Source organism: Clytia hemisphaerica, unplaced genomic scaffold (genome assembly GCF_902728285.1).
Source record: "Clytia hemisphaerica strain Z4C2 unplaced genomic scaffold, Clytia hemisphaerica genome assembly, whole genome shotgun sequence".
Classification (NCBI taxonomy): domain Eukaryota; kingdom Metazoa; phylum Cnidaria; class Hydrozoa; order Leptothecata; family Clytiidae; genus Clytia; species Clytia hemisphaerica.
In genome coordinates, this window is record NW_027103917.1 from 2,242,503 (window position 1) to 2,268,499 (window position 25,997).

General features: G+C 36.0%; 2 protein-coding genes across 2 annotated transcripts in view; one reads left to right on the forward strand and one right to left on the reverse strand.

The window, feature by feature from the left end:
* Window positions 1-23,232, forward strand: part of LOC136809441 (glutamate--cysteine ligase catalytic subunit-like) — a 29,008-nt gene extending 5,776 nt beyond the window's left edge. The window contains exons 7-18 of the mRNA XM_067065973.1: window positions 5,718-5,776; window positions 13,210-13,346; window positions 13,784-13,858; window positions 14,664-14,780; window positions 15,077-15,215; window positions 15,550-15,662; window positions 17,659-17,751; window positions 18,768-18,872; window positions 19,810-19,891; window positions 20,608-20,666; window positions 21,120-21,240; window positions 22,519-23,232. Of these exons, the coding sequence (XP_066922074.1) occupies window positions 5,718-5,776; window positions 13,210-13,346; window positions 13,784-13,858; window positions 14,664-14,780; window positions 15,077-15,215; window positions 15,550-15,662; window positions 17,659-17,751; window positions 18,768-18,872; window positions 19,810-19,891; window positions 20,608-20,666; window positions 21,120-21,240; window positions 22,519-22,895 (1,477 nt within the window). The 3' untranslated portion in view covers window positions 22,896-23,232. The remainder of the gene's footprint in view (window positions 1-5,717; window positions 5,777-13,209; window positions 13,347-13,783; window positions 13,859-14,663; window positions 14,781-15,076; window positions 15,216-15,549; window positions 15,663-17,658; window positions 17,752-18,767; window positions 18,873-19,809; window positions 19,892-20,607; window positions 20,667-21,119; window positions 21,241-22,518) is intronic.
* On the reverse strand, window positions 10,343-12,228 carry LOC136809442 (uncharacterized). Its single transcript, XM_067065974.1, has 3 exons — window positions 12,076-12,228; window positions 11,658-11,706; window positions 10,343-10,835 (listed from the first exon to the last, which is right to left on the reverse strand). The coding sequence occupies exons 1-3, from the start codon at window positions 12,151-12,153 to the stop codon at window positions 10,363-10,365; spliced, it is 600 nt and encodes a 199-aa protein (XP_066922075.1). The 5' UTR covers window positions 12,154-12,228; the 3' UTR covers window positions 10,343-10,362.
* Window positions 23,233-25,997: the final 2,765 nt, after the last annotated feature.

The window sequence follows — 25,997 nt, forward strand, 5'->3', positions numbered from 1 at the left end:
GAACGGTTTCGTAAGAATTTTCCAGTCTAAAAGCTGGGGGACACAAGAAGTTTTTTTCGCGTTTGTGCAATGCAATATGGTTCATCCCAACAACACAAGAAAAAAAGTGCGTGCCCCATGGTTTCTTTTATTGTTTCAATTGGACAAAAAGTGAGGAAAATACCCAAAGACACCCTGATTTTGTCCCTTGGACAACGTAGCAAAATCGTGTTGTCGATTTCACTTTTATTGCTAGAAAGAAAAATGGGGTGGAAACACGAGAAAGCGATTCAGGTTGGTGAGATGGAGCATGTTGCATTGCACCAACGGGAAAGAAAACTTTTCGTGTCCCCAAGCCTTAAGGATCAATAATTTCTTGAAAAGGAATTCTTAAACAGTAGGATAGTTTTTTGAAGCAAACTTTAAATCTATCATCTTAAAAGATACTCTTCTGTGGAAAATAATAACAGTACATAATAAAAATAACATACAAACGAAAACTATTTAACCAGAACTACATTGTACAGAGTGTGCTAAATTCCATTCACTTTAATGTTGTTACACATTTTTATTTGCATCGTACCATCCCCGTTTTGGTTCATTAGCATTAATGAAAAAAATAAAAATAAAACACTTAAATTTCCGCCACAATTCCCCAAAAAAACCTTCAAAAAAGTGAAAAAGCGTAGGAAAGTTTACGTATTGTAGACTTTATGCAGCAGAATGAAAATAATCTTTAGGGACACCCTGTACAAGTTTTTAATATTACGTAAATTATTCTAACCCCTTTATAAGCATTAACAACATATCCTTTTTCACTTCTCCTGCATTACTCTGTGTTTTTAGCGCGCCACGCTTCTTGCCCCAGACTCCTCTACCGTTTCCTTTTTGCTGATTGGACGTTTGTTTTGATTCATCTTTCTCGGGCATCCAATCGCGTTTCAGCGTCCTTGTTGCCACGGGAGACGCCCATAGATCACCGACTAGATAGCGCTTTCGGTTTTGACTACCCTTACGGGCGAACAGCGACTCCCGGCTTTCCCATAATCTTTTAAGAAAGTTGGACAACGGCTGACTTAGTGAACGCTTCGGTCCTGGCTTGTTAATGTCGATGATCGGCACCCGTGGGTCCAATGCACGTCTGATGTGAAGGATAGTGGTTGGCGGTCTATTGAATTTTGGACTGGGATGATATTCTTTTCTCCTCTCTTGTCGTTGTTGGTTTGTCGTGGTGTATATACGACTTGTGACGAGCTCTTGATGACATAGTATGATGACCAGCATATACTGAAGGCTCGAACACATTCTAAAAAATAACAGTTTAGATACAGTAGAATCTCGCTTATTCGAATCTTTCTATAGTTCGAATTTGTTTCCAGTCCCCATCAAGGAGAAATTCGTAAAATACTTTCTACAATTCGAATCTCTCTGTAATTCGAACAATTCCCCGTCCGAGTTCGAATTAGCGAGTGCCAACTGTAGTCCGACATAAGAATGAAAGCTACTTTTGAAAATTTTTGAATGTTTTTGATAATACGAAAATTTAGATTTTTTTGTAATATTAAAGCTCGATTCTAAAGTTAGACCCTTTCTTACTTCCTCATCTTGAAATCTAGCCTCTTTTTCTTAAGAAACTTTAGAGAATACTACGTACAGGCGTAAATATCTCTAGCAATAGATAGAGATAGCTTATTTTTCAAGTTTTTATAATTGGCGAGGAGGCGATTTCTACTTTCCCGATGGATAGCCAACTTCATTCGGAGAATTTGGGTAAACATACCTTTCTTTTGAACGCGTATTTTGTTTTTCGTCTTTTTTATGTCTTGTTTTCCTTGTGAATCTCTTATCGATACTGCAACTTTTCTTTCTTCTTTTATTATTACCTGACGATACCAGGATGCTATCAATTTTCTCTCTCTCTCTGCCCTCAAAAGGTGCGGTTCTCTTTGACAGGAGTTAGTAGCAAGGATTATTGACAAAATAAAAATAATTCCATTAGTATCGTATAGAGAATAAATAATATAGAGCAAAACATTTTTTTTTCTTCGGGAATGACAAAAAGGAAGGAAACACCTGCGCGAAATATGACAATAATTTTGCATTTTCTTTTAATAATTTAATAATTTTTTTCACCTTTTCTTTTCATAGAAACCCTCAATATAGATTTTTCCTATGTTTCTATAACTTTAAGTCTGTTTGACACCTGAACATTCATGATCGATTCTCATAACCTAATCAAAAAATTACCTCAAAAAGGATTTTTGCTGCTGCACGTGTGCCTCTAATTTATTCATATTCTAGATTTTACTTTTCACATAGGTTTTCGCGAAACATATGCTTCATTAGGGATTATTAAGTTTTTTTTTTAATTAACACGAATGGCTCTTTTAACCGCGGATATTTTTTGCCCCCCCCTTCCCCTACTTACGATTTTAGAGTCAAGTTAAAAAAAAGATAGCGTGTGGAGCAATCCTTTAATTTCCTAACTAACACTCACGATATGCATTTTTGATTCTGTTATCAAAGACAGAGTCTTCCACGAGGAAATTGGAATTTTCTATTTTCTTCCTTTAAATTCAGAACCTTAAAAAATTACCCTGGGATCCGCACATACCCGTCCGGCATTTCTGCTTAACCTTGCTTTCACAAAAATAATCTATAGATGCGTCGGTTACAGTCTTCATTTCCCGTTGGGAAATGACCTCATTAACGTGTAGAGTAGGGAAAATTTTTATGAACGTTATGTTTTACAGCGTCTTTAAAAAAAACAAGAAGCCCAAGGGCATGAAGGCCCAGCATTAAAAGTTTTGTTTCTAAATAAGAGTGATAAAGTTTGCTTACTCATCAATTTTAAATTACAAGCTTTTTTAATATTGAATTGGCACGAATGTGGAGCAAGATTGGTCAGAAAGAGGAAAAGAAAAACATTTTTTTGCACAATATAACAAACTGATATGAAACATGTGTCTGACATGAAACGGGAACACTTATTTATGTAAAAATAAATGCCTTGCGACAACTTTTTCAAAACAGTAGATTTGAGCCCGGCTTGAACCACCAAAGTTATTTGTCAGTGATTCTGAGCCCGGCATGTGCTACCAAGCTGCTGCAAAAATTTGAAATTACAAACTCCTACCCCTACCGTGAGATCGGGTAACTTGCATCAGTGAAGGCTAACATGCATAGCCCCTCAAAAGACTGACCAATCAAAGCAGCAAAATTTCAAAACAAATGAACTACGCAGCTTCGCTCGCAGCTCTACTCTACCATTTTTGTTTTGATTTCACTTTGTATTTTAAGGACCAGCCAGGTCATTCATTTGAGGGCTATGTATGTTAGCCTCCACTGATGCAAGTTACCAGACTTCACGGTATATTGTACAAAAAATTTACAGTGGGAAATTTGAATTTATCGCTGTCCTCACTTACTAAAATAAAAACCATATTTCGGAACTTGCGTTTTCTCTTAAAGAGTGTGATCGTTGAAAGAATTTGTTTTGTTTTCAACTTTGTTGAACGGAATTTTTGTCGAATTTGTCAAACATTTCTTGTTGTCAAACTTTGTTGAACAGAGTTTTGGTCGAATTTGTCGAACATTTCCTGTTGTCAAAGTCTAAGTGGAACTTAATCGAATACTCACAATTTTAGTGCAGCAACCTTTGAAAATTTTGATTAATTATATATGTCGTCTGGTATGTACTGCTGATGTAAACTAAAAAAACTGAGTATGATCGAGACTCCTTTAAAAAAGCTCAACAAATATAAAATATAAAATTTCACCATAATTTTATGCAGAAAAAGTATCAAAATATCCACACACACGTTAAGTTATAATTATTCTGATAAAATGCCTGATTCCTCTTAATCATCAAGGCGATAGCAAGAGAGTAGTAAACATTACATAAGAGAACATACCTGTAATAATTTGGTTGGTGTTTGAACCTTCATTTTGAACAATAATGAGAAAACATCGATGAAAACCCTCAAGCAAAATCAGTGTAAAAAATGCAACTTTCAAAATAGTCTTTTAAAGCTTTTAGGTCAATAAGTATGAGCATCCACTTCTGTGGGTGCAAGTCAGAGCTACACTTAACTAATTGAAAAACATTTGAAACAGTAAACTTTCCTTTATAAGTCTCAAGATCCATAAAGAAATCAAAACATTGACCGACAACCAAAACGTGATTCTCAGGCGCCATCTTGGATTCCGTTCGGAGCAAATAAACCCACGGCCACAGTAGAATCGATATTCTTTACAGCGCGCAGCCTAAGACGACCCGAGCAAATCGATTAAATTTTATGCGAATGTCCCCGATTGAATCGCACCGGACTGCGGACAGACAGGACAGGACAGACACACGGAAACTTCCTCTTGAAAGGCCCCTTCGCTAGCGCTGGGCCAATAATAGTCCTTTATTGTGTATCATTTGATATTCTTGAGAAATGTTTGAAATTTTCATTTTCGTTGACGTCACTTTACAATAGGAGGGATATTTTTTTTGATGGAAACGTGGGCTCAAGGCCAACACCCAGATAATTAATAATTTAGTGTACAGCCTCAGTGAAGTAGACACAGGTCATTTATCTGGAATATCTATCTGTCCCTTTGCCTTTCCTTTAAGTGAGTACCTCACTAGTCTGTACCAGCCGGCGGAGGCTTTCCTCCTAATACTTGTGTTCCGTCTGTACCAATCTAAAGATATTCCACCCAATTCTATGGGGGAAGATTGACGTCACTTGAAATTTTGTTGCAGTACGTTTTCAAGAGAATGACGTTATTTCAATGGTAAAATATAGGCTAGAATTCTATGGGGGAAGATTGACGTCACTTGAAATTTTGTTGCAGTACGTTTTCAAGAGAATGACGTTATTTCAATGGTAAAATATAGGCTAGAATTCTATGGGGGAAGATTGACGGCACTTGAAATTTTGTTGCAGTACGTTTTCAAGGGAATGACGTTATTTCAATGGTAAAATATGAGCTAGAATTCTATGGGGAAAGATTGACGGCACTTGAAATTTTGTTGCAGTACGTTTTCAAGGGAATGACGTTATTTCAATGGTAAAATATGAGCTAGTACCTCGTTAAAAAATTTACTTTTTTTCCTTGTCGAGTCTCGTGTAGACGATTTCCGCAAACGAGAGACAGTTGGACATTCTTCCTTTAGCTCGAGAAAGTGTACTACAAGAACTTCAAAAGTTAGAATTTACGTGAACAGGTGAAGTGGTGTAAGAACCTTGGGAAAAATGTTCTAAAAGCGCTACTACACATGAAAAAAACGTAAACAGAAGGCCACTTTTCCCTTCTGTCATTGATTTCAAAGCTCCGAAGGGGCTAAATCCGAAACTCCAGGATAGGAAATGAAGCCATTTTATATTTCCCATCCAGAACACGTGACCCGTGTATTTTTCAAACAAAATTTCTAAATGCAGGGCAAACCAGGGGGCTTCACTATTTCTTGCTTGAGAAAGGTTGAAGATCCATCTCTATCCACTTAGGGCTTCAAACTCGATGCCTTCAGATTGTAATCTATAACAGATACATGTTTGAGCAACGGGATCCCCTGTACTGTTTCTTAATTCTGGATAACGATTAGAACAGCTACTTGATTAGACTGGCCGAAAAATACTCGGAGAGGCTCAATGTCTTAACACAGACTCTATTTTCCGCCGTGTAGCATCGTCTACTACTAGACTTTTTCGTTATAAACCTTTGGAACTATTTTCTTTCTTCTTCAGAACACTAACAAAGAACATCCGATCACGAAGAGGCGGACGACAAGCTATTAATATTCCAGGTGAGTGTACCAATATCCAAACCTTTATTGACACTCATTGAAAAACCTTTACGTTATGCGTGTGCACTAGGCCATATTACACTGGAGACGATATCTCAATCCTTATTCAATTCCTCAAATCAGTTTGATCGTAGTTTTTATAATAATTAAGGGTACCCACAAAGAATACGTTCACAAATTCGTCTGATATGAAACGGCGCTACCTTAGAAATATCTAACGAAAAGCAAAGCAACACTATGCCGATGCTCTCGTATATTTTCTTTTTCATCATGGATACGCGTAACTTTTTCAGAGAATTAATATTGAAATGCTCTTAAGACATTTCTAAGATTTAAATTCAACCTAAATCTTACGTGTAATACCAACCTCGTCCCCGTGTATTCCAGGCTTTATTTATGTTACTGATTGACGCCAGAGGATACTATAATGTTATCTAGTGCCATCAGGAAACAAGAAGAAGCTGATAATGCGCAGGGAACGAGGTTATAGTGTGATACAAACTGCAACAAAATATTATTATATCATATAATCAGTTATTGCTAATGCTAAGATAAGGAAAAGGTAATTTAAGTTTATTCAAGGGATGAGTTCAAAAGACATGAATATTCTTATAAAGTACAATCTTAAAATCAAATGTGTAACAAACATTCACAGAGTTGCAGTGCTTCATAAATATGTACTTTCCAAAAAACCAAGATGTTAAAAAACATAAGTTTCATGCACTTGCGTACAATAGATCTTATCGGAGTTTTTGATTTTTCTAAAAAAGCGATGCATTGTGGGATTGTTTCGGGAGTATTACAATAGAAATCTCTTAGGAATTCCTCGAGGGAATTCTATTGTAATACTCCCGAAACAATCCCACGATGCATCGCTTTTTTAGAAAAATCAAAAACTCCGATAAGATCTATCATCAGATGCACCATCAGACTCAAAACAGTGATAAAAAGAAATTAATGTACAAGAAAAAATTCTGATCATTAAAAAGTGATAAAAACATTTGATAAAAAGCTAATAAGAATCGTTAAAAGGCAATAAAATAAACAAAGGAAGTAAAATTGTGAAGTACAATCTTACATAAAAGGCGTGTTTTCTTCTTCTTAAAAACACCGATCATAAATTTGTGGATAGGGTTTAGTGCGGGGTCTAAATCATTAACCCTATACACGAATTTCCTATTAGCAGATTCATGTAAAAAAGTCATGAAAAAAACGTCGAGTAAAGCTCTGATTGGCTGAGACATGTAAAGATTACCTCATACTCTGGACATTTTGAGAAAAATATGTTTATGTGTGCAATTTTTAGCCAATCAGAGCTTTACTCGACGTTTTTCGGCGACTTTTTTACATGAATCTGCTAATAGGAAATTCGTGTATTGGCCCCAAGCTTTTTTGACTTTGGTATCCCCAGGGTGGGGGTAGAATCTACCACCCTCGATTATTTTTGATCTAGAAGAGCTATGGTCATGAAATTTGGTACAGATGTTCTCCATCATGAAACAAATTTCCAGGAAGAAAAGAAAAATTGATGACGTCATTCAAAAACCGATGACGTCATCACAAAATTTCCACCTGTCGGAAAAAAGCCCAAATGATAGTTTACTAAACTGTCTATTATAAATCGAACCAATAAAGATATTTAGATTCTGTTTAAATATTCAGAAAGATAAAAGGTTGTTCTTTAATTTAATTGCCGGTTTTGAAATTTCCATGAAGACTTTTCTTTTAAATCTATGCTGAAGATGAGTAAAATTTTCAAAATTTGATGACGTCATAAATGATGACGTCATCATTTTCAAATTTTTTTTTCAATTTTTCAAATTTATATTGTCAATGCCTATCACGTGTCAAAATTTGAAAATAATTGAATAAATAGTTCAGAAGTTATCAGCACTTTTAAATTTTGAGTTTTAAGCGGTTTTAGCTGGGTTTTATGTCATGTTTCACAATAAAGTCATAAAACCTGATCTGAACAACATATGACCCTAAAATTTTGCACAAGTACTCTTAATAAGATTTTGTTAAAAGTCCGAAAGTTTCAAGTCGTTTGAAAAATTTTTCTTAGAGATATTCACAAAAGAACTCCAGCGTGGTAGATTCTACCCCCCCCTGGGGCTAATAGGGTTAAGTTTCAAGCCTGAAGGGCTAGAGGCGAGACTCCTGAATTGGAAATGAAACCACTTATTTCCCATCCAGAACGCCCGCGCGTAGTTTTTAGACAAACGTCGGATTGAGACTAAAATCTATCGCTAGATTTCAAAAAATAAAGTCCTCCTAAACAAAAGAACCGCCAGATATAATGCGTCGTCATGATTACGGCGCGTTCTTTGCCCGTTTTGGATAGGAAATAAGTAGCTTCAATTTCTCTTGCCTGAAAAGGGTTAATGTTTCGCCTCTAGTCCTTCGGGCTTGAAAACTTAGGAATTCCTCGAGGGAATTCTATTGTAATACTCCCGAAACATCCACGATGCAGCGCTTTTTTAGAAAAGCAAAACTCCGATAAGATCTATCATCAGATGCACCATCAGAAAAAACAGTGATAAAAGAAATTAATGTAACAGAAAAAATTCTGATCATTAAAAGTGATAAAAACATTTGATAAAAAGCTAATAAGAATCGTAAAAAAGGCAATAAACAAAGGAAGTAAAATTGTGAAGTACAAATCTTACATAAAGGCGTGTTTTCTTCTTCTTAAAACACCGATCATAAATTTGTGGATAGGGTTTAGTGCGGGGTCTAATCATTAACCCTATACACGAATTTCCTATTAGCAGATTCATGTAAAAAAGTCATGAAAAAAACGTCGAGTAAAGCTCTGATTGGCTGAGACATGTAAAGATTACCTCATACTCTGGACATTTTGAGAAAAATATGTTTATGTGTGCAATTTTTAGCCAATCAGAGCTTTACTCGACGTTTTTCGGCGACTTTTTTACATGAATCTGCTAATAGGAAATTCGTGTATTGGCCCCAAGCTTTTTTGACTTTGGTATCCCCAGGGTGGGGGTAGAATCTACCACCCTCGATTATTTTTGATCTAGAAGAGCTATGGTCATGAAATTTGGTACAGATGTTCTCCATCATGAAACAAATTTCCAGGAAGAAAAAAAAATTGATGACGTCATTCAAAAACCGATGACGTCATCACAAAATTTCCACCTGTCGGAAAAAAGCCCAAATGAATAGTTTACTAAACTGTCTATTATAATCGAACCAATAAAGATATTTAGATTCTGTTTAAATATTCAGAAAGATAAAAGGTTGTTCTTTAATTTAATTGCCGGTTTTGAAATTTCCATGAAGACTTTTTCTTAAAATCTATGCTGAAGATGAGTAAAATTTTCAAAATTTGATGACGTCATAAATGATGACGTCATCATTTTCAAATTTTTTTTTCAATTTTTCAAATTTATATTGTCAATGCCTATCACGTGTCAAAATTTGAAAATAATTGAATGAATAGTTCAGAAGTTATCAGCACTTTTAAATTTTGAGTTTTAAGCGGTTTTAGCTGGGTTTTATGTCATGTTTCACAATAAAGTCATAAAACCTGATCTGAACAACATATGACCCTAAAATTTTGCACAAGTACTCTTAATAAGATTTTGTTAAAAGTCCGAAAGTTTCAAGTCGTTTGAAAAATTTTTCTTAGAGATATTCACAAAAGAACTCCAGCGTGGTAGATTCTACCCCCCCCTGGGGCTAATAGGGTTAAGTTTCAAGCCTGAAGGGCTAGAGGCGAGACTCCTGAATTGGAAATGAAACCACTTATTTCCCATCCAGAACGCCCGCGCGTAGTTTTTAGACAAACGTCGGATTGAGACTAAAATCTATCGCTAGATTTCAAAAAATAAAGTCCTCCTAAACAAAAGAACCGCCAGATATAATGCGTCGTCATGATTACGGCGCGTTCTTTGCCCGTTTTGGATAGGAAATAAGTAGCTTCAATTTCTCTTGCCTGAAAAGGGTTAATGTTTCGCCTCTAGTCCTTCGGGCTTGAAACTCGATGGTCTAAACAAAGATCAGTGTGTTGATTCCGTATCCTTTCAAACGTAATTTTTTGGCCATTAAAATAACATTTTTCTTTCTCAACCATATATGTAACCAACCATGGGAGTTTCTTAGGACTTTTTCTTTTTTGGAAAGATTCCACTTCGCGTTCATGCTTTAGATAGAGTCGTTATTTTACATGTATATCACGTCAAAAGTAGGACTTTTAGACAGTCTTTCGGTTATTTTCACGGGGTCCAAGACCAGCCGGCTCGACTATCTATGAGCTGAACGGAACATTGGAATGAGAAGGGATTCGAACCGCGAACCTGTGGTTTGAGACGCTGACCACTTGGTCATCGCACCTTAAATCGTTCTCTTCGTCTAGAGTTCAAATGAGCTTTCCAACCTGTTAGAATTCATCTTAATATTCTCTCCAGTGCAGTTGTTCGATCGTTAAGTGATATTTATCTTGCATTGCATATTTGGTCGACGTTACGTATCTTCCGCCATTATGGGAGAAAATGTTTTATTTTATAATAGCAGGTTTTCGCTAAATTACATAATTTTGTGCAAAACGTGGAAAAAACCTTTAATTAAAAAAAGTGCGTGAATTTGAAATTACTGATATTGCCATCACATGCACGATGCCAGGGATCTGACAACCAAATCTTGACATTGTAAAATTGGACGGCTTGGTTGTTGTCCACGGTATGTATTACATCACCATTGACGACGATAGAGTATGTGTAAACGCCTCCACTTTTGTATCGTTGGTGGAACTCAATATCATAACTCGTATTGGCTATCAAACCCTGGAATAATTCCTTATGGATTTTATCGCCATTAACTGCATTTGTTATCGAGAAGTATCTTTGGGGGTTATTGAGGTAAATAGCTGGTGCACGATAACCATATTCGCCATGTTGAACTTGGCTGTTTGTTGTTGACATAATAGCACACCAAGTGTCATCTAAGAAGGCATTGACGTGATATGTGAACTGATAACTCCATTCTGGCGAATAGACGGGTATAGTGATGGCCAATGTATTTTTTTGTGGCGCTTGTGCTGGAATGTGAAAACAGCCTGAATCATTATTTGGTCTTTATCTCGAAAATATTTTACTTACTAAAATAAAAAAGAACAAAGTTAATTGATTTTCTGTTCTCAGAATGTGGAATCATCACATTGGATAGTGATTATTTTGAAGTTTCACTCTTTCCAGCTAACGTTCTAAATGTAGGGTGTGGCCCGAACCAATGGTAGAACAGGCTGGAGGGTTTTTATCCTAGATATGAAAAATTTGTCATGTATTTCTCTATAAACCAATGGAATTAGTTTCAAAACTTTCACCTCAAAATGACACCACACAACAAATCCTTACATGAGCTCCGTGGCCACCTCACTTTTAATTTAATTTAATTTAATTTAATTTATAGAAGTGTATTTCTCAGGTCTATTGACCTCTATGAAACAATCTTACATCTTTATAATTTATAGATCTTATCATTGTCAATTATATTATAGAGTTTTACAGTTAGGCACACTGGGCCTCTAACCCACCCTTCTTACATTCATGTTGTTTCCGTCGTAAATTTCTTTAAATAGAGTTTAGTCCTAGGACTACCTCTCACTTTCCATATATGACTCTTGTCTTTTTCTTTCGACGTTTTTTCTTTTGCTTTATGATGCCATTGTTTTATTATCTCGCGTTCTTTCCTTGAAAAATCGTCTGATTTTTTGCGGACTAGTATTTAATATTAAACCTTAACTATTTTTTTCGAATTAGATAGCGTTTTATGGCGTTTAAAAGGGTGCAAAAAGTGAAGTTTTTCTCGTGGCCCAACCATTTTGTCCCCTTCACTTCAAACCGCTCGCTGGGGCTCATACCTTTCTTTATTTCCAATGTGGGTTTCCTTCCGTGATTATTTTCCGGTATCTATGATTAGAAAAATAAAAGATTAAAGTGAGTGTTTGAATTTTGTGTTTTTTTATTTGTGTAATCTTTATGCCGAAGTTTTTTTAAAGATTAATAACCAGTGGAAGACGGGACCTTACAGTATTTCGTCGCTGTAGAATAAGAAAGCCTCCATTTTCATAATTTTCAGAAAGGTCTAAAACCTTGAGTCTATTTCTTGGAGTTACGGCTTTCTTTTTCTAAAAATGTATTCTTGATGCATCGAGACAGCCTTTTTTAGAAAATTCCAAGAAATGGAGTCACAGCTTTGCAGTTTTTGAAACTTTCTCAAAATAATGAAAATGGAGATGCGGCTTTCTTATTCTACAGCGACGATTCAGAGTACTTTACCTTTTTGCTGCATTTCGCGGAAAGCACTCCTTTGAAATTCAACAAAATAAAAACGAAGAAGTGTGATGACAAAAGCATTTTCCTTTTATTAGTAAAGTTTCAATACTTTTCTCATTTTGATCTGTCTTAAAACTTGTCAATGAGCAAACAAAGTTTAACTCCTTACTTAAAGGGATTATACGGTGCTATATACACCCGACTCGTCTGAAACTGATGTCAGCAAAATTTTAATAAAAGAGTCCTTTCAAATTTGTAAATAAAAGGAAGAAAAAAATCTTGCTCCACATTTTTCTTTATTCATTACAAAAGATTCTATTTATTTCAATCTGCTGAATCAACATACATTATAACTGTGTAAAAGGTTTAAGCGGATAATCAAGGTCCCATCCGAATCTAAACTATGTTGAATATTATTTCAAAGTTTTCTGGTCTCATTGAACAGAGAATCTTTTAAAAATGTGGCAAAGTTATTTTTTCCGATTTTTACATTATTCATGTTTCGGAAGTATTTCATCATTTCATCACATTGGCGACGGGCCCATTGACTAAAATCTAAAACATTTTGTTATTTGTTAATTTGCGTTTTACTAGCGTAGCAATTCTATATTATACTCTCTTTTTTCATTTCTAAGAACAAGTAATTTTTGTTGAGGCTGGGCTGTTCTTATTATTTTTTTCCCTTTTAGCATTTAACATATTGTTCTCATTCTGTTCTTATTTTCAAACCTGATTTAAAAAAACTTTGACCCTTGAATTACTCGGATGTCACCACTTCCAGGTTCAGCATTGTTCTTAAATTATTCTTATTTTTCGACAATGTTTTAGCCTCATTGTTCTTATAAAATTGTTCTTATATAAAAAAGAATGTACTCGTTCACGTATGAAGAATAGACATGAATAATTCAAAATTTATCTATGGTCAAATTATTGTGCGGTGGAAAACGTTTTTTACATTTTCCAACTTTTATTCCTCCGACAGTCCAAAAGTTTTATCAAACGTTATCCAAACAAAAATTGGAGTGAAAAATACTTAAAGGTCACCATTAACGTATCTCCATTTGCTTACACAGCAGTTTTAAACAAAACAACATCTATTTTTCTTACTGTCACCACTTTCTTTATCTCAATTTCTAGTTTTTCGGGACGAGAAGACACCGGAGCCGTTCCTCCCGGCCACACCGAACGACGATGGACAAGCGGCGAAGGGAATGAAACCTGATCATGTGTACATGGATGCAATGGGATTCGGAATGGGTTGTTCGTGTCTTCAGGTTGGTTGAGAAAGCGCAGTTGCAAATTTCTTTAAACTTGATCTTTAAGCTAACCTGTGCTAACTCTCACTTGAAAATAAGTTAGCGGGATTTAAGTTTTAAATCCGCCCGGCTTTTTCAGACGTTTTATGTCTTGGTTTAGACGTTTTTGTAAGAGGCCAGTTTCCAAAAGGTACTTTGCGCAAGGTTGGCTTAATCTGGACGGATTAAACGAAGGAATTAGAAGTACTATATTTAATTTTATCTTTGCATATTATTGGCAATTTGAGAAAAGAATCAAGGGTAAGTAGAGCAATCTATGGGAAAAAGGGCGGTGCTCTTCCCTTTCCTCAGAGCCAAAAGCTACGGAAGAGGAGTCCTATAGTTGCTAGAATTACTATCACCCCAAGTAAATATTGATTTTAATCATCCTTTCTTTCCTTCTTTTGTGTCATTAGGTGACTTTCCAAGCATGCAATATTGATGAAGCAAGATTGCTATATGATCAACTGGCTGGCCTCGGTCCCATCATGGTAATAGAACAATTTCAAAATTTTTATATATTGAGTTTTATATATCTAGGTCTCAGTTTAAAGGTCAAAATTTAAAAAACTATGGAGGGGAATTGGAGTGAAAACTGGAAGAAAAGGGCTGAGAATCTAAAGCTAAAAATACAATTATAGTTTTTAAAGCTTTTATTCGGTCACATTTGTAACCATTTTACTACATTTTTGTCCCAACAGGTAGGGGGGGTCGGTACTAAAATTCTGGACATATATGTACGTACTAAAAGGATTTTCGAAATTTATTTGCACACCACCACCCCATTTTAGAGACGTGGTATTTTAGTACCCATAACTAAAATCTTTAGAGACATTTTGACACAGACCACCCAATCTTGGTATTTTGAGGACAAATTTTGTCTTCTCGGGACCATTTTTCTCAAGAGTGCTGATATTTGCAACAGAATATACATTTTTCTCAAAAATTGATACTTTTAAACAATGATGCTTTATGAATTGAGCAAACATTTAAAGACATTTTGGCTGGATGCAAAAATAATTGAACTTGGGAAATTTTCTTTAAATGAGAAAATTTTTTTTTTTTTTTAATTGCGAAAATTTTGAATAAATCACAAAAAAATTCAAAAAAAAATTCATTATATTATGAAAATTACTAATTTTAGTACCAATTTTCTAAGTTTTTAAGTTTTTTTGGGGGTCTAACACCACGTCACTAAACAACATGATGTCCTAGATTTTAGTATCGACTCCCCCTCCACTGATCCCAATGAAAACGTGATACATTCTTAGCCTTTGAAATATTCTATGGTTATAGATGGCACTCAGTGCAGCATCACCTGCCTTCCAAGGGACGTTGGCAGATGTCGATTGCCGATGGGATGTCATTGCTGGGTCAGTTGATGATCGAACTCCCGGTGAACGCGGTACTGGGGTAAGTTCGGTTTGTTTAGTGTGTTCATTTATCATAAAGGTTCATAATGAAGTCTTTTGTAATTTAAGATTTCTTTCATTCATGTGGCGATTTTGAGTACCTGAACTAAACCCAGGCAACGGGCTATCGTGATACATCTGTATAACTTTATGTTGAAAATCTACCACCTGGTTACATGTATAAATCGAACAAATCTAGGCACAAACTCCTTCATCTCCTTCATCTCTTATTTGATATTATCTGAGACAAGTTTCATCCATTTTTTACTTGAGTGTCGGAATGTCTTCTATTTACAGCCGTTGCAGGAAGGAGAGCGGCTCATTCCCAAGTCACGTTACGACTGTATTGACATGTACATCTCACCGTGTTCGAAAGACTTCAACGATCGGCCCATCCTTTATGACAAAGAACATAAACAAATGCTTCTCGATGAAGGTTAGTGTACAAATGACTTGCGTTATTTCACACGTGTATTGTAATGTAATGATTTGCCGGGGCTATGAAGATGTGTGATTGAGCTTCGGAAAACAGACCCTACGTGGTATTCATTTTGAGGAAACTCTATAAAAATGTCGTTAAAATGTTAATCTTCTTACAAAATTACACTCTTCGAAAGAGTTTTTCTATTATTCATATTTCTTGTTTTGTGTTTTGCAATGCTACCGGAGAAGTATACTTTAAGTTCCTTTATCTGGAGAAATGAATAAAGAATGGATTTTTTTTTAAGGTTATGAACTTGCACCTTTACTACTTCCATCTTTTGCCCCAGGTTTGGACGATGTGCTAGCGGAACACATAGCCCATTTATTCATCAGAGATCCAATCTCTTTGTTCGCTGAAAAGCTTGATCTTAATGACGAAGTTGAAGTTGACCATTTTGAGGTGATTTAACTTTCTCTTGCAGTAATCGACTACAGGTCGTCACTAAAATGAGGATTCTGACCTGTAGATTTATCAGAATTAGACAATTTTTGTTTATTTTATAAGAATGATGGTCATACTTAAAAATGAGTATGTTTTTGATGGTTTGAGACAGATTCAAAATAACATATTTGCGTCTGAAGGAAATATTTCAACAACAAAATTAGATAAAAATTGCATGTAACTCACTCTAGCTCCTTGGATATTGAAAATAAGGCATGAAAATGGGGTACAGGAAACTTTCTACACCTAATGCCGTTCTGAAAATGCAGATACATCTGTGACTTTAGAGGGTGGGTAAACGATATAGCATCTTAAAGGTCAACCAGTATTTTGGGGTCCTAGAATTAGCATTGATAAAATCAAAAATTCTAAATATGAGAAGAAGCAAAAAATCTTGGAATTCTATTCCTAGCAGCTTGAGTCAATAGTTTATAACAAAAAAATAACATACCGGGTGACCCACGAAAAAGTTCAGACGTTTCCCGACATCTTGAGGCCGAACAAATGTGGGACAGTGCTTGGTGTTTTGATATTTAGAAAGTAGATATCCTAACTTAAAATTTGAGCTATCACTTTTTAAATTTGACCAACTTGTTCTCTACTTATGAGCTTTTAAACTCAAAATTCACTTTTCGGAAAGTGTAAAAAACACGTAAAAAAGAGGTATTAAATTTATGCAATCAATTAGAAAATCACTTACAAATTGACTTACTTAACGAGTTTTATGACATTAATGATTAATAAAAACACCTTTAAAAGTAATTTTTGTCTTAAACAAGACTAGTTTTTATAAAAATTGGCGCTTTTGTAGATTTTTCAGATTTTTTTCAAAAACTGTATATCAAAAACGTCTAAAAATACCAAATTTGATACCCCTTTTTTACGTGTTTTTTACACTTTCCGAAAAGTGACTTTTGACTTTAAAAGCTCATAAGTAGAGAACAAATTGGTCAAATTTAAAAATTGATAGCTCAAATTTTAAGTTAGGATATCTACTTTCTAAATATCTAAACTCTAAGCACTTTGGGAGATTTTTTCGGCCTCAAGACGTCGAGAAACGTCTGAACTTTTTCGTGGGTCACCCGGTATATAAAAATTTTCGCTGAATCAGCAAAAACGGCAAATTCTGTCTTTTTTTTGTAAAATATAGGAGAAAAATACCTTTAAAGCTTAATATTTTCAGTTTAATGTTTTTCTAAAATTTCCACAGCATATTCCATACATGAATGGATTTTCAAAAGAGATTGGTTTTCAGAAACTTGTTGTTCAATCAAAATTGTCATTTTGAAGATTTTGGACTATCTATCGGGTCGTAAATTTAAGGGAAAACACAAATATGTTCATAGTTTCTCCCCCTATTACTACTGGGCTTAATAATTTGATTTTAACTACACCTACCTTTTGGGGCCCCAAACCTGCGTTTTGACAACCAGGGGTATAATGTAAAAATTTTATCAAACAAATTTATGCCCAAAATCCTCTGAATCACATTTCAACATTATGGTCAAAATTTTATATATATATCTTAAAGATATCTCGAGAAATCGCTGAAATTGCAAACCTCCGTTTCGGGGGCCATTAGGAAAAAGCTACCTATCTTTAAGCGATTGAAAAATATTGTTTAGATTGAAAATTTTGAAAAAGAACTTCTGGGAAATAAAGTAGAGATGTTAAAGTTTTTCATGCAGCAAAAATTTTTGTAAAACGTCTTTTCCTCTAGATTTGAGAGAAATTTTAAATTTGATCGACGTTTTGGGGGCCACATACTGTAGGTTTTGTCTACTGAATGGCCGGGACGGGTACATGAAATAATCAAAAAAGCCTCAGAAGCTAAAAAATTTATCGGAAATCGAACTTATTCACACTCGAACTTATTCACACTCGAATTTATGCTTTAAAAATAAGAAGCTTTATTGCTTCAAAACTCTTATTTTCCTTGCATTAAAAATCTCAGAACATTCAATCGACGAATTGGCAAAGCGTTCGTTTCAAACCACCCCCACCAAACAGCCAAATTGGTTGGCGTGTGGAATTCCGAACCATTGAGGTGAGTCAATCGCCTTGTAATGACTGCTTGAATCCTAAAGGAAAACCTTTACTTTACCTTACTTTACTTTGTTCATGACAAGTCATATTTTTCTAAGAATTTTGCATTCGAGAAAGGTAAAGGAATGGTTTTTTGTGAACGTTACGTAGTAGTCTACCGGGTGACCCACGAAAAAGTTCGGACGTTTCTCGGCGTCTTGAGGCCGAACAAATGTCCTAAAGTGCTTGGAGTTTTATTATTTAGAAAGTAGATATCCTAACTTAAAATCCGAGCCATTACTTTTTAAATTTGACGAACAAGTTCCCTAGTTATGAGCTTTTAAACTCAAAATTCACTTTTCGGAAAGTGTAAAAAACAGGTAAAAAAGGGGTATCAAATTAGGTATTTTTAGACGTTTTTGATATACAGTTTTTGAGAAAATTCCTTGAAAGTGCCAATTTTGATAAAAACTAGTCTTGGTTTAAACAAAAACTACTTTAAAATGTGTTTTTAATAATTATTAATGTCATAAAACTCGTTAAATAAGTCAATTTATAAGAGATTTTCTAATTGATTGCATTAATTTAATACCTCTTTTTTACGTGTTTTTTACACTTTCCGAAAAGTGAATTTTGAGTTTAAAAGGTCATAAGTAGAGAACTAGTTGGTCAAATTTAAAAAGTGATAGCTCAAATTTTAAGTTAGGATATCTACTTTTTAAATATCAAAATTCCGAGCACTTTGGGACATTTGTTCGGCCTCAAGACGCCGAGAAAGGTCCGAACTTTTTCGTGGGTCACCCGGTAGTTGAGATATCTCCATTCAAATGTATAACAGAAGCGAAGTTTTTTTCTAGTTCACTTCTGCATTTGCAAGAGACGTTCGAAAATCTCGCCTCACCTAGCCGGGCCAGCCTGCCTCCATATGAACAGTCCCTTAAAATGTGAATTACCACTTCACAAATTGTAACTTCTCCTTCCAATTCCCTTCAGATTTAAAATATGATAAGTATTTCTTTTCTTTGAATTTCTCCATAGGTTCAACTGACAGATTTCGAGAATGCAGCTTACGTTGTTTTTGTGGTCTTATTGACCAGGGTCATCCTCTCTTACAATTTGAACCTACTCATTCCTATCTCAAAGGTTTGTTGTACACTCCCTTTAACTTTGGTTTATTGCCTGAGTACCGGATCTTGATTCCGAATTTAATTTGGCTTTTCCAGAAATAGTCCGCTGTTGAGGATATCGGATATCCAGGGGGTTAACAATTTTTGTTCAAAAGTGGATATCCCCAGGGGGCTAAATATCTACAAGGGAGTGGATATCCATGGGGTAAAGTGTCTTTTCAAGTAAAAAATACGATATCCAGGGGTAAGCAACTTTATAAGAGAGGATATCAAGGGGGGTGAGCATATTTGATATCCAGGGGTTGAGCATATTTTTAAGAGTGGATATCCAGGGGGTCTTTACTAATAAAGTAGGATATCCAGCGGGCTCGATACTTCAAAAAATCAACATCCCTCAACAGTGGGGGTAAAAAAGTTTTCTGGAAAAGCCCATTGTCTGGCTAAACTTTCCTTGGTGTATCACGATCTCCTAATCATTTTAACTGATCTTGATGTAGGAAGGATACTAAACAAGAAATGAAAATTTTGTAAAAAGTAGCTGGTCCTTATGACAGTAATCGTCAGTCGTTCAGAATTACTCGAATCTGTATGTTCGGGACTCGTGCAAATTACTATTTTCTCCTTTGTTAATCGTGATTATTCGTTAATTGCACGACAAACCATACGATTGCTAGTACTAATAATACCATTTTAATTACGCTGTGACATGGGAGGAAGCGCCTTCACTAGGGACAAAACGTCTTTTGGACGTCTAATGTACGTTTCTAGGACGTCCAAAGGTTTTAAAGCCGTCCATTGAATGTCCATAAGACGTTGCTTGCCCATAGGGAAGGTTCATTGAAATTCAACTTCGAGTATTTGACACCCTTTCACACGTTTTTGGCAATTCGGCCATGCACTTTTCATTTCTGGCATATAATGAGTGTAACTCAATCGTTTTACACATTGCACAGGTTGAAGAAAACATGAGGCGAGCGGTGAAAAGAGACGCTGTTTTGAACGAGAAATTCTTCTTCAGAAGTGCACTCAATTGCAGTAAGTAGTTAATACAGTTTAACTCGAAACTTTACAACTCGAAACTCTACAACCCGAATGTCTCCTTTAATCTAATAAGTTTGCTAGCTCCTTCAGTTAACAATGCCTTATAAACGTTACTCTATATCTCGAAACTTTCATAACTCGGACAAATTTGTGTTCCCCGTTTGTGTTCGAGTTATGGAGATTCCACTGTACTTGTCAATAAGTGAACCCATTGATTTCAAATCCCCGGAGGGGCTAGATCCGAAACTCCAGGATGGGAAATGAAGCCATTTATTTTCCATCCAGAACACCTGACCCGTGTGTTTTACAAACAAAATTTCTGAATGCTGGCAAACTTAAGGCTAAACTTCCAAACCTTAATGATAGTCGCAATAAGCGAGAAGAGAGAACTCGGAAAAAACTGAACGCAAAATATGAGGGCTTCTTTATCCCTACCTCCGGATAACGATTTATTAGACCTACTTTCTATGTGAGAATAGGGATTTTCAAAAATTATTTTGTTTGCTTGCAACGACTGCCTCGTTTTGAAACCACCATTACCAAGGTGATTAAATCCCTTGTGTCTTCAATTATTACTTATATAAATAGAGTGAACTCCTCTGAAAATCAATAACGACAGCAATATTCTATAAACGAGGTAAGCGTTGCTCGTGACGTAATTTATGAGAAGGTTTATCATTGTTTCGAATCTTTCGTTCGATCTTTTTCAGACAAGAACGCTGACGAACCGGTCGAAGAAATGTCTATCGATGAAATCATCAACGGAAAGGTTCGTTGAGCGCTCGGTTAGATTTTCGCGAGATTTAATTTCGCGTCATAAATCAATCATCATGGAAGCCTCTTTTGATATCTACAAAACTGTTTGATCGCTCAAGGCCTTTTTTATCTTTTGATGTTTTCATCTGAAGCTGTTTCAGCAGCTACTCCTATTTTGTGTTACGTTGTAAAGTTTGCAGCTGACGCTTTCTAATTTGATTTTCGAGGGGAATTTCCTTTTCGAATAAGTAAGCGTGTCAAATGGTAAAACATTATTTATAAGAGTTTCTTGTTCAATATTATCGAATAATGGAGCGTATCAAATACTAGAACTTCGAATAAAATGTTAATTGTACGTTGTAAATGTAGGTTAGGAAAAAGATCAGAATCAATATCTGAACATTTGATAACGGTTTAAAATGGCATTAAATCATCAAAAAGTGAACTTCATTTCTGTATACGACAGGATGGTGGTTTCCCTGGCTTGATTTCTTTGATGAAAAGTTACATCAAGAGTATGGATGTTGACGTTGACACTGTCTGCACCATCACCCAATACCTCAATCTGATCAGTAAACGAGCTTCTGGTGAGTTTGTTATTCTTATGCTTTTACTATTTTAAAATTGCGATCATTGAAACATGGCTTTCAGTAACGTGGTGGGTCGACTAAAATTCGATCAAACTGGGGAGGCAATTTTAGGAAATTTTGATTTTAGCGCCTCTAAAAAGTAAAAGTCTTTGTAAAATTTTCGCGAGCGAGGCGAGCACAAAAATTTTGGGGTATTTTCTCTCTTTATGGCCGAAAACGGCTATATCTAAGGTGTAACAGAGCAAATGGGTGTCGAAATTAGTAATCGAAGACGTCTTTTTGCGCCCTCGCACCCCCCCCCCCCAAAAAAAAAAAATCGGCCCCTGCCACCACGCTACTGATGGGGGTAGATTTGTAAATGAATGTTACATGGCTCCGACTGGGGTTCTAGGTCTCCCCGCCAAATTTAGGTCCCCCCTGAGAACAAGGCCTGATAAAATTTTAGGTCCAGTATAGGGGAAAAGTTTTATGGCATTCACAAAGCTCTATTTACATGTGTGTGCACTTTAAGAGAATGCAATAGAATGTCTTCATTTTTGCATTTAAAGGATCAGATCACATTTTGCATGAAAACATAAAGGTTTAGAGAAATTAAAAATCAACAGTAACGAAAGATATTTAGGAGGTGTTATTTAGCCCCCAGAATTACATAAACTAATTCAGGTCCCCCCAAGATAGAGCTCCCCCCGCCTGTCGGGAAAAACAAGCAGCTCCCACCTCTTATATGGCAAATTTTAGGTGTGAGCCATGTATCGTCTGTAAAACTTTATCTGACGGGCGTGAAAAATATGAAGCGGGAGGTTGAAGCTGTAGAAAAAACGTGGCGGGAGATATAAATTGTACAACGAGAAAAAATTCCAATTTTGCATTTGTTTATCTGAGATGAAACTTGTTTTACACTATAAAATAGCCTGGTAGATTTATGAAAGATGAATGGTTGTTTAAAGGCCGGTCTCCACTTGCGCGCGCTGTGATTGCACTTTCTCGATCAAAGCTTCCACCCTATTGGTCAAAAGAATTTTTCAGCGCGCGCTACATTTTTATGACGTAATCTTTTTTCCAAGCAAAAATGGATTGAAGCCAAAAGGATTGAGCGCGCGCAAGTGGAAACCGGCCTTAACCCAACTTTTTCGTTGAAATTAGGGGATAATATGAGGACAGCCTTTTTCAAATTTGTAGGTTTTGTCGACCTCTCTTTAACTATGTCAGCCTGAAATCTATAAACCTTAATATCGGTCTAGAACTACTTCTTTCAAATTAAACTTGTTTTTTCAGGAGAGTTGAAGACACCTGCAAATTGGATGAGAAATTTCATCGTCAACCACGAGACGTACAAGCGCGATTCCGAAGTCAACGAGCGAATCATGTACGATCTAGCGGTCAAGTGTGATAGCATTTCACGCGAGTTGGTTGGTTGTCCAGAACTCTTTGGAAACCCCAAGACGAAGAGCGCCAATGTTACTCTACCACGTTGCGAGAAAGTCAAGCAGGAGGTTGAGAGCATCACAGAAAAGATTCTCCAGCAACAAGAGTTGGACAGCACAAAGGTGAAAGACCTAAGCGATAGTAAAGGAACACTTGACGATGACCGCTTTGCAAAAGCAGCCGGTTTGGGTGTTTTGTCGGACGGGCCTGGGCACGTTCAAATGTAGAATGGGTTTACTACTTGACAATATTTATGATATAGATTTTAGAAAATAATAACATGTTATCCTGCAAGGCGATATGCATTGTTGTTTGAGGGTAAAACAACTATTGTTAGTGAAAATGTTAGGTCATATACATATAACAACATATACTATCGATATAATCACGGGTAATTTGACACTTGGGAAAGACGCCTTGCGAATCGGGATCGATGGCGTAATATAGGAAATTATTTTAGTTTATTTCTAATCTGTTGTACTGTATTTCCTTCATAATGTTTGTTTTTTAATTCGTACCGTTTTTAATCTTGTGATTGTTCAAAAATTTTATACGCACCATGTATTTTACGATCTATCTGTTTGGTTGAGTTGCAGGAGGCTCTGAGGCCCATTTTCGCAAATTTTGACGCATTCAATGAGCGCCCGTCAGCACCTTGGACTGACTACCCAATACTCCTCACATGGCATGGGTTAACCGGGCAAACGCTCATTCAATTTCCAAGTGAACCGCTGCGAGTGGGAATCGAACCTTAGTCGCCTGTGCAGCAACCAAGATCAATGTCGACTATACCCAGCACTCTGTCTGCTGCTATATAGTCTTTTTCCTTTCGTTCTTAGTCTAAATCGTGAATAAGATAAATTGCAAGACAAATTATATTTCATTAAACCGAAACCCAATACACTTCTCGAGATGCATAAATTTATTGTTGTCCTCGTTTTCAAACAGATTTCATTGCTATGAAATTATACATTTAAACCAATTTAAATTCCCAAAAGGCAAACATTAACTCTAAAACAAAAGTACTTGAAATTCAAAATGTCTCATGAGGTGCAAACAACACAATTATCATTGTGATGATGTAATTTTATAGCAATGAAATCTGTTTGAAAACGAGGACAACAATAAATTTATGCATCTCGAGAAGAGTGTATTAGTCCTTTATTAAGCAGATGATGAAAAAAACTACCACGATATACTAGACGTGGTATATCAGGAATTATTCAATGGCTATTTTTGCCTACAGGTATTTAATAATGCTATTTTATCCGTTGTTATTGTGACAATTCCACACTTGGATGTATCATTTGTTTTATTCCTTTAGTTTATATATTATCATTAATTAGAATTGAATATTTTTTGTACTAAAGCATTGTTGTTAAAAATTGTGAAATTAATTGTTTTTGGTACTACAATTGTTTTTAAAAAGTGAAATAAAATCTGAAATATTTTACGAATGTCTACATAGAATGTAACCGGGGGGGGGGGGGTACCTAGGCAAAAGCGGCGTATGGATATGTGCCGCCCTTTTTAGAGCCCCTTTTTTTGGATCTTCAAAATCCCACTAAGGGTCGTAAAAATATCATTTCCAGTCCCCCATAACAAAATCCACAAAAACTCTGGTTTTTTCTCCATCTTAAAGTCCCTTCCTATAAGGGCCCAACCGCAAAAAGTTGGGCGGCCAGGGGCGGCACATAATACCGGTTATTCCGCAAACCTAGTGGTTGGCAGACGATATCATCCACCAGGATGCAAGTGAAATTTTTCAATCTACGGACCTAGACGGGGGTTCGGTTATTATCAGTTAGGGTTAGGGTTGGAGCTCGAGAGTCACAATATAAGGCCGAAGGCCTTCTTAGGGGCATCCGTACCCTGTGACCTAACTTAGGATCCCGTAGGGATCCTTGTAGGGGCACCGGTAACCCCACCCCCGGAATGTTACCAATAAAAGACTTGCGTAAAGTAAAAAATAGTGAAGACACAACATAGCTTGATGGATTGTTTAAAATCCATTCACAAAATCCTAGATGATGGAATAAAATTCAAAAATTCTCCAACTATAAAAGGCTTCAGTCATATTCTGGTGTTCAACTTGTTTTTAGATTTTCGACTAATTCTCTTGGGTTAGACAGAGATATTTCCGAATTTAAACCTTTAAAAAATTGCTTTAGGGTGCTGCTTGATGTCTTACAATATAATAAGCTCGAAGTGGAGCCTGAGAGTCCCCGCTTTCTCGCAACTTAATCCTATTTTCCAACAAAAGCGATGGTCACTTAGTAGCTACGTGAGAGATCAAAAGAATTGTGTTTAAAACCCCTAACCGTAGCCGCCAATTGCCACGCGCGGGCATTTATTTGTCCATTTTACCACCCTAAAACCGTCCCAGTCTTTTTTTCGCACATTAAGATGCGAAAAAAGTATTTAAAAAAAAAAAGGGTTGGATCGAGTTTAGGGTGATAAATTAAGTAATAAAGTGGCGCGCACCTAACCGCGCACCACGGTCGAAAAGGTGAACCAAAAATTAACAAAAGCGAGGGTCATTTATTAGCAAGTCGAGAGATCAAAAGAATTATTACATTTCCAACTCCTAATCTAATTCAAAGAAAATTTAGCTTCGGTGTAGAGAAATTTGGTCTTTTGGTTTGATTAAAGAATAGACGGCATCTTTCAATCTCTATTCAGTTGAAATAATCGTATTAATTATTAAATAGGTACAAAGCTAAAATAGGCATACAAGCATTAAAAAAGTCAGGCAGAAAGAACCCACGAATCACTATTCTGTTAGCTCGATTGGATCATTCCGAATGGTTTAAACCTCACGTCGTGAGAAAAAGCCGAGTTATTTCATCGGGAAAGTTTTGATAGGGATACAAAAATGAGGAATAGTTGGTCAAAATATTTGGTCAGGGAAAACCGGTGAATCTTAATACTTTCACATCAGTAACAGGTAATACTCATTGAGAAATAACGAGATGTGGGTCAAAAACAGTACATCTGGCGAAAATAAAAAATGTAGTGTTTCCGGAAACCAGCCGGGTGAAAAAACAAAATTTTCTGACCCGGCCGCAGACTATGGGTTCATCTATATGGTTTATCATAAAGAAAATCAAGTTGACTGTTCAATCTATCAAACGCCGTTTGGTTAGGTATTTATACTGTTTGTACATAAAAGTTATCTTTAAAGTTCTATTTCAATGATCTTAAGTTATCAAAAATAGCAAAACAAAATTTTTCCGACCGGCCGCATGAGAGCCTTTTTCCTTCACCCGCATTCCGGAAACACTACATTTTTTTTATTTTCGCCTCACTAGAATAAACACTCTACTGTC

Excerpts from the sequence above, each read along its gene's own strand:
- LOC136809442 (XM_067065974.1), bottom strand. The coding sequence starts at position 12,153 with ATGCTTTTGTCATCACACTTCTTCGTTTTTATTTTGTTGAATTTCAAA. Across the intron at positions 11,707-12,075 it reads CCGCGAAATGCAGCAAAAAG|ATACCGGAAAATAATCACGG; the intron begins GTAAAGTACTCT and ends TTCTAATCATAG. Across the intron at positions 10,836-11,657 it reads CACATTGGAAATAAAGAAAG|CACAAGCGCCACAAAAAAAT; the intron begins GTATGAGCCCCA and ends TTCACATTCCAG.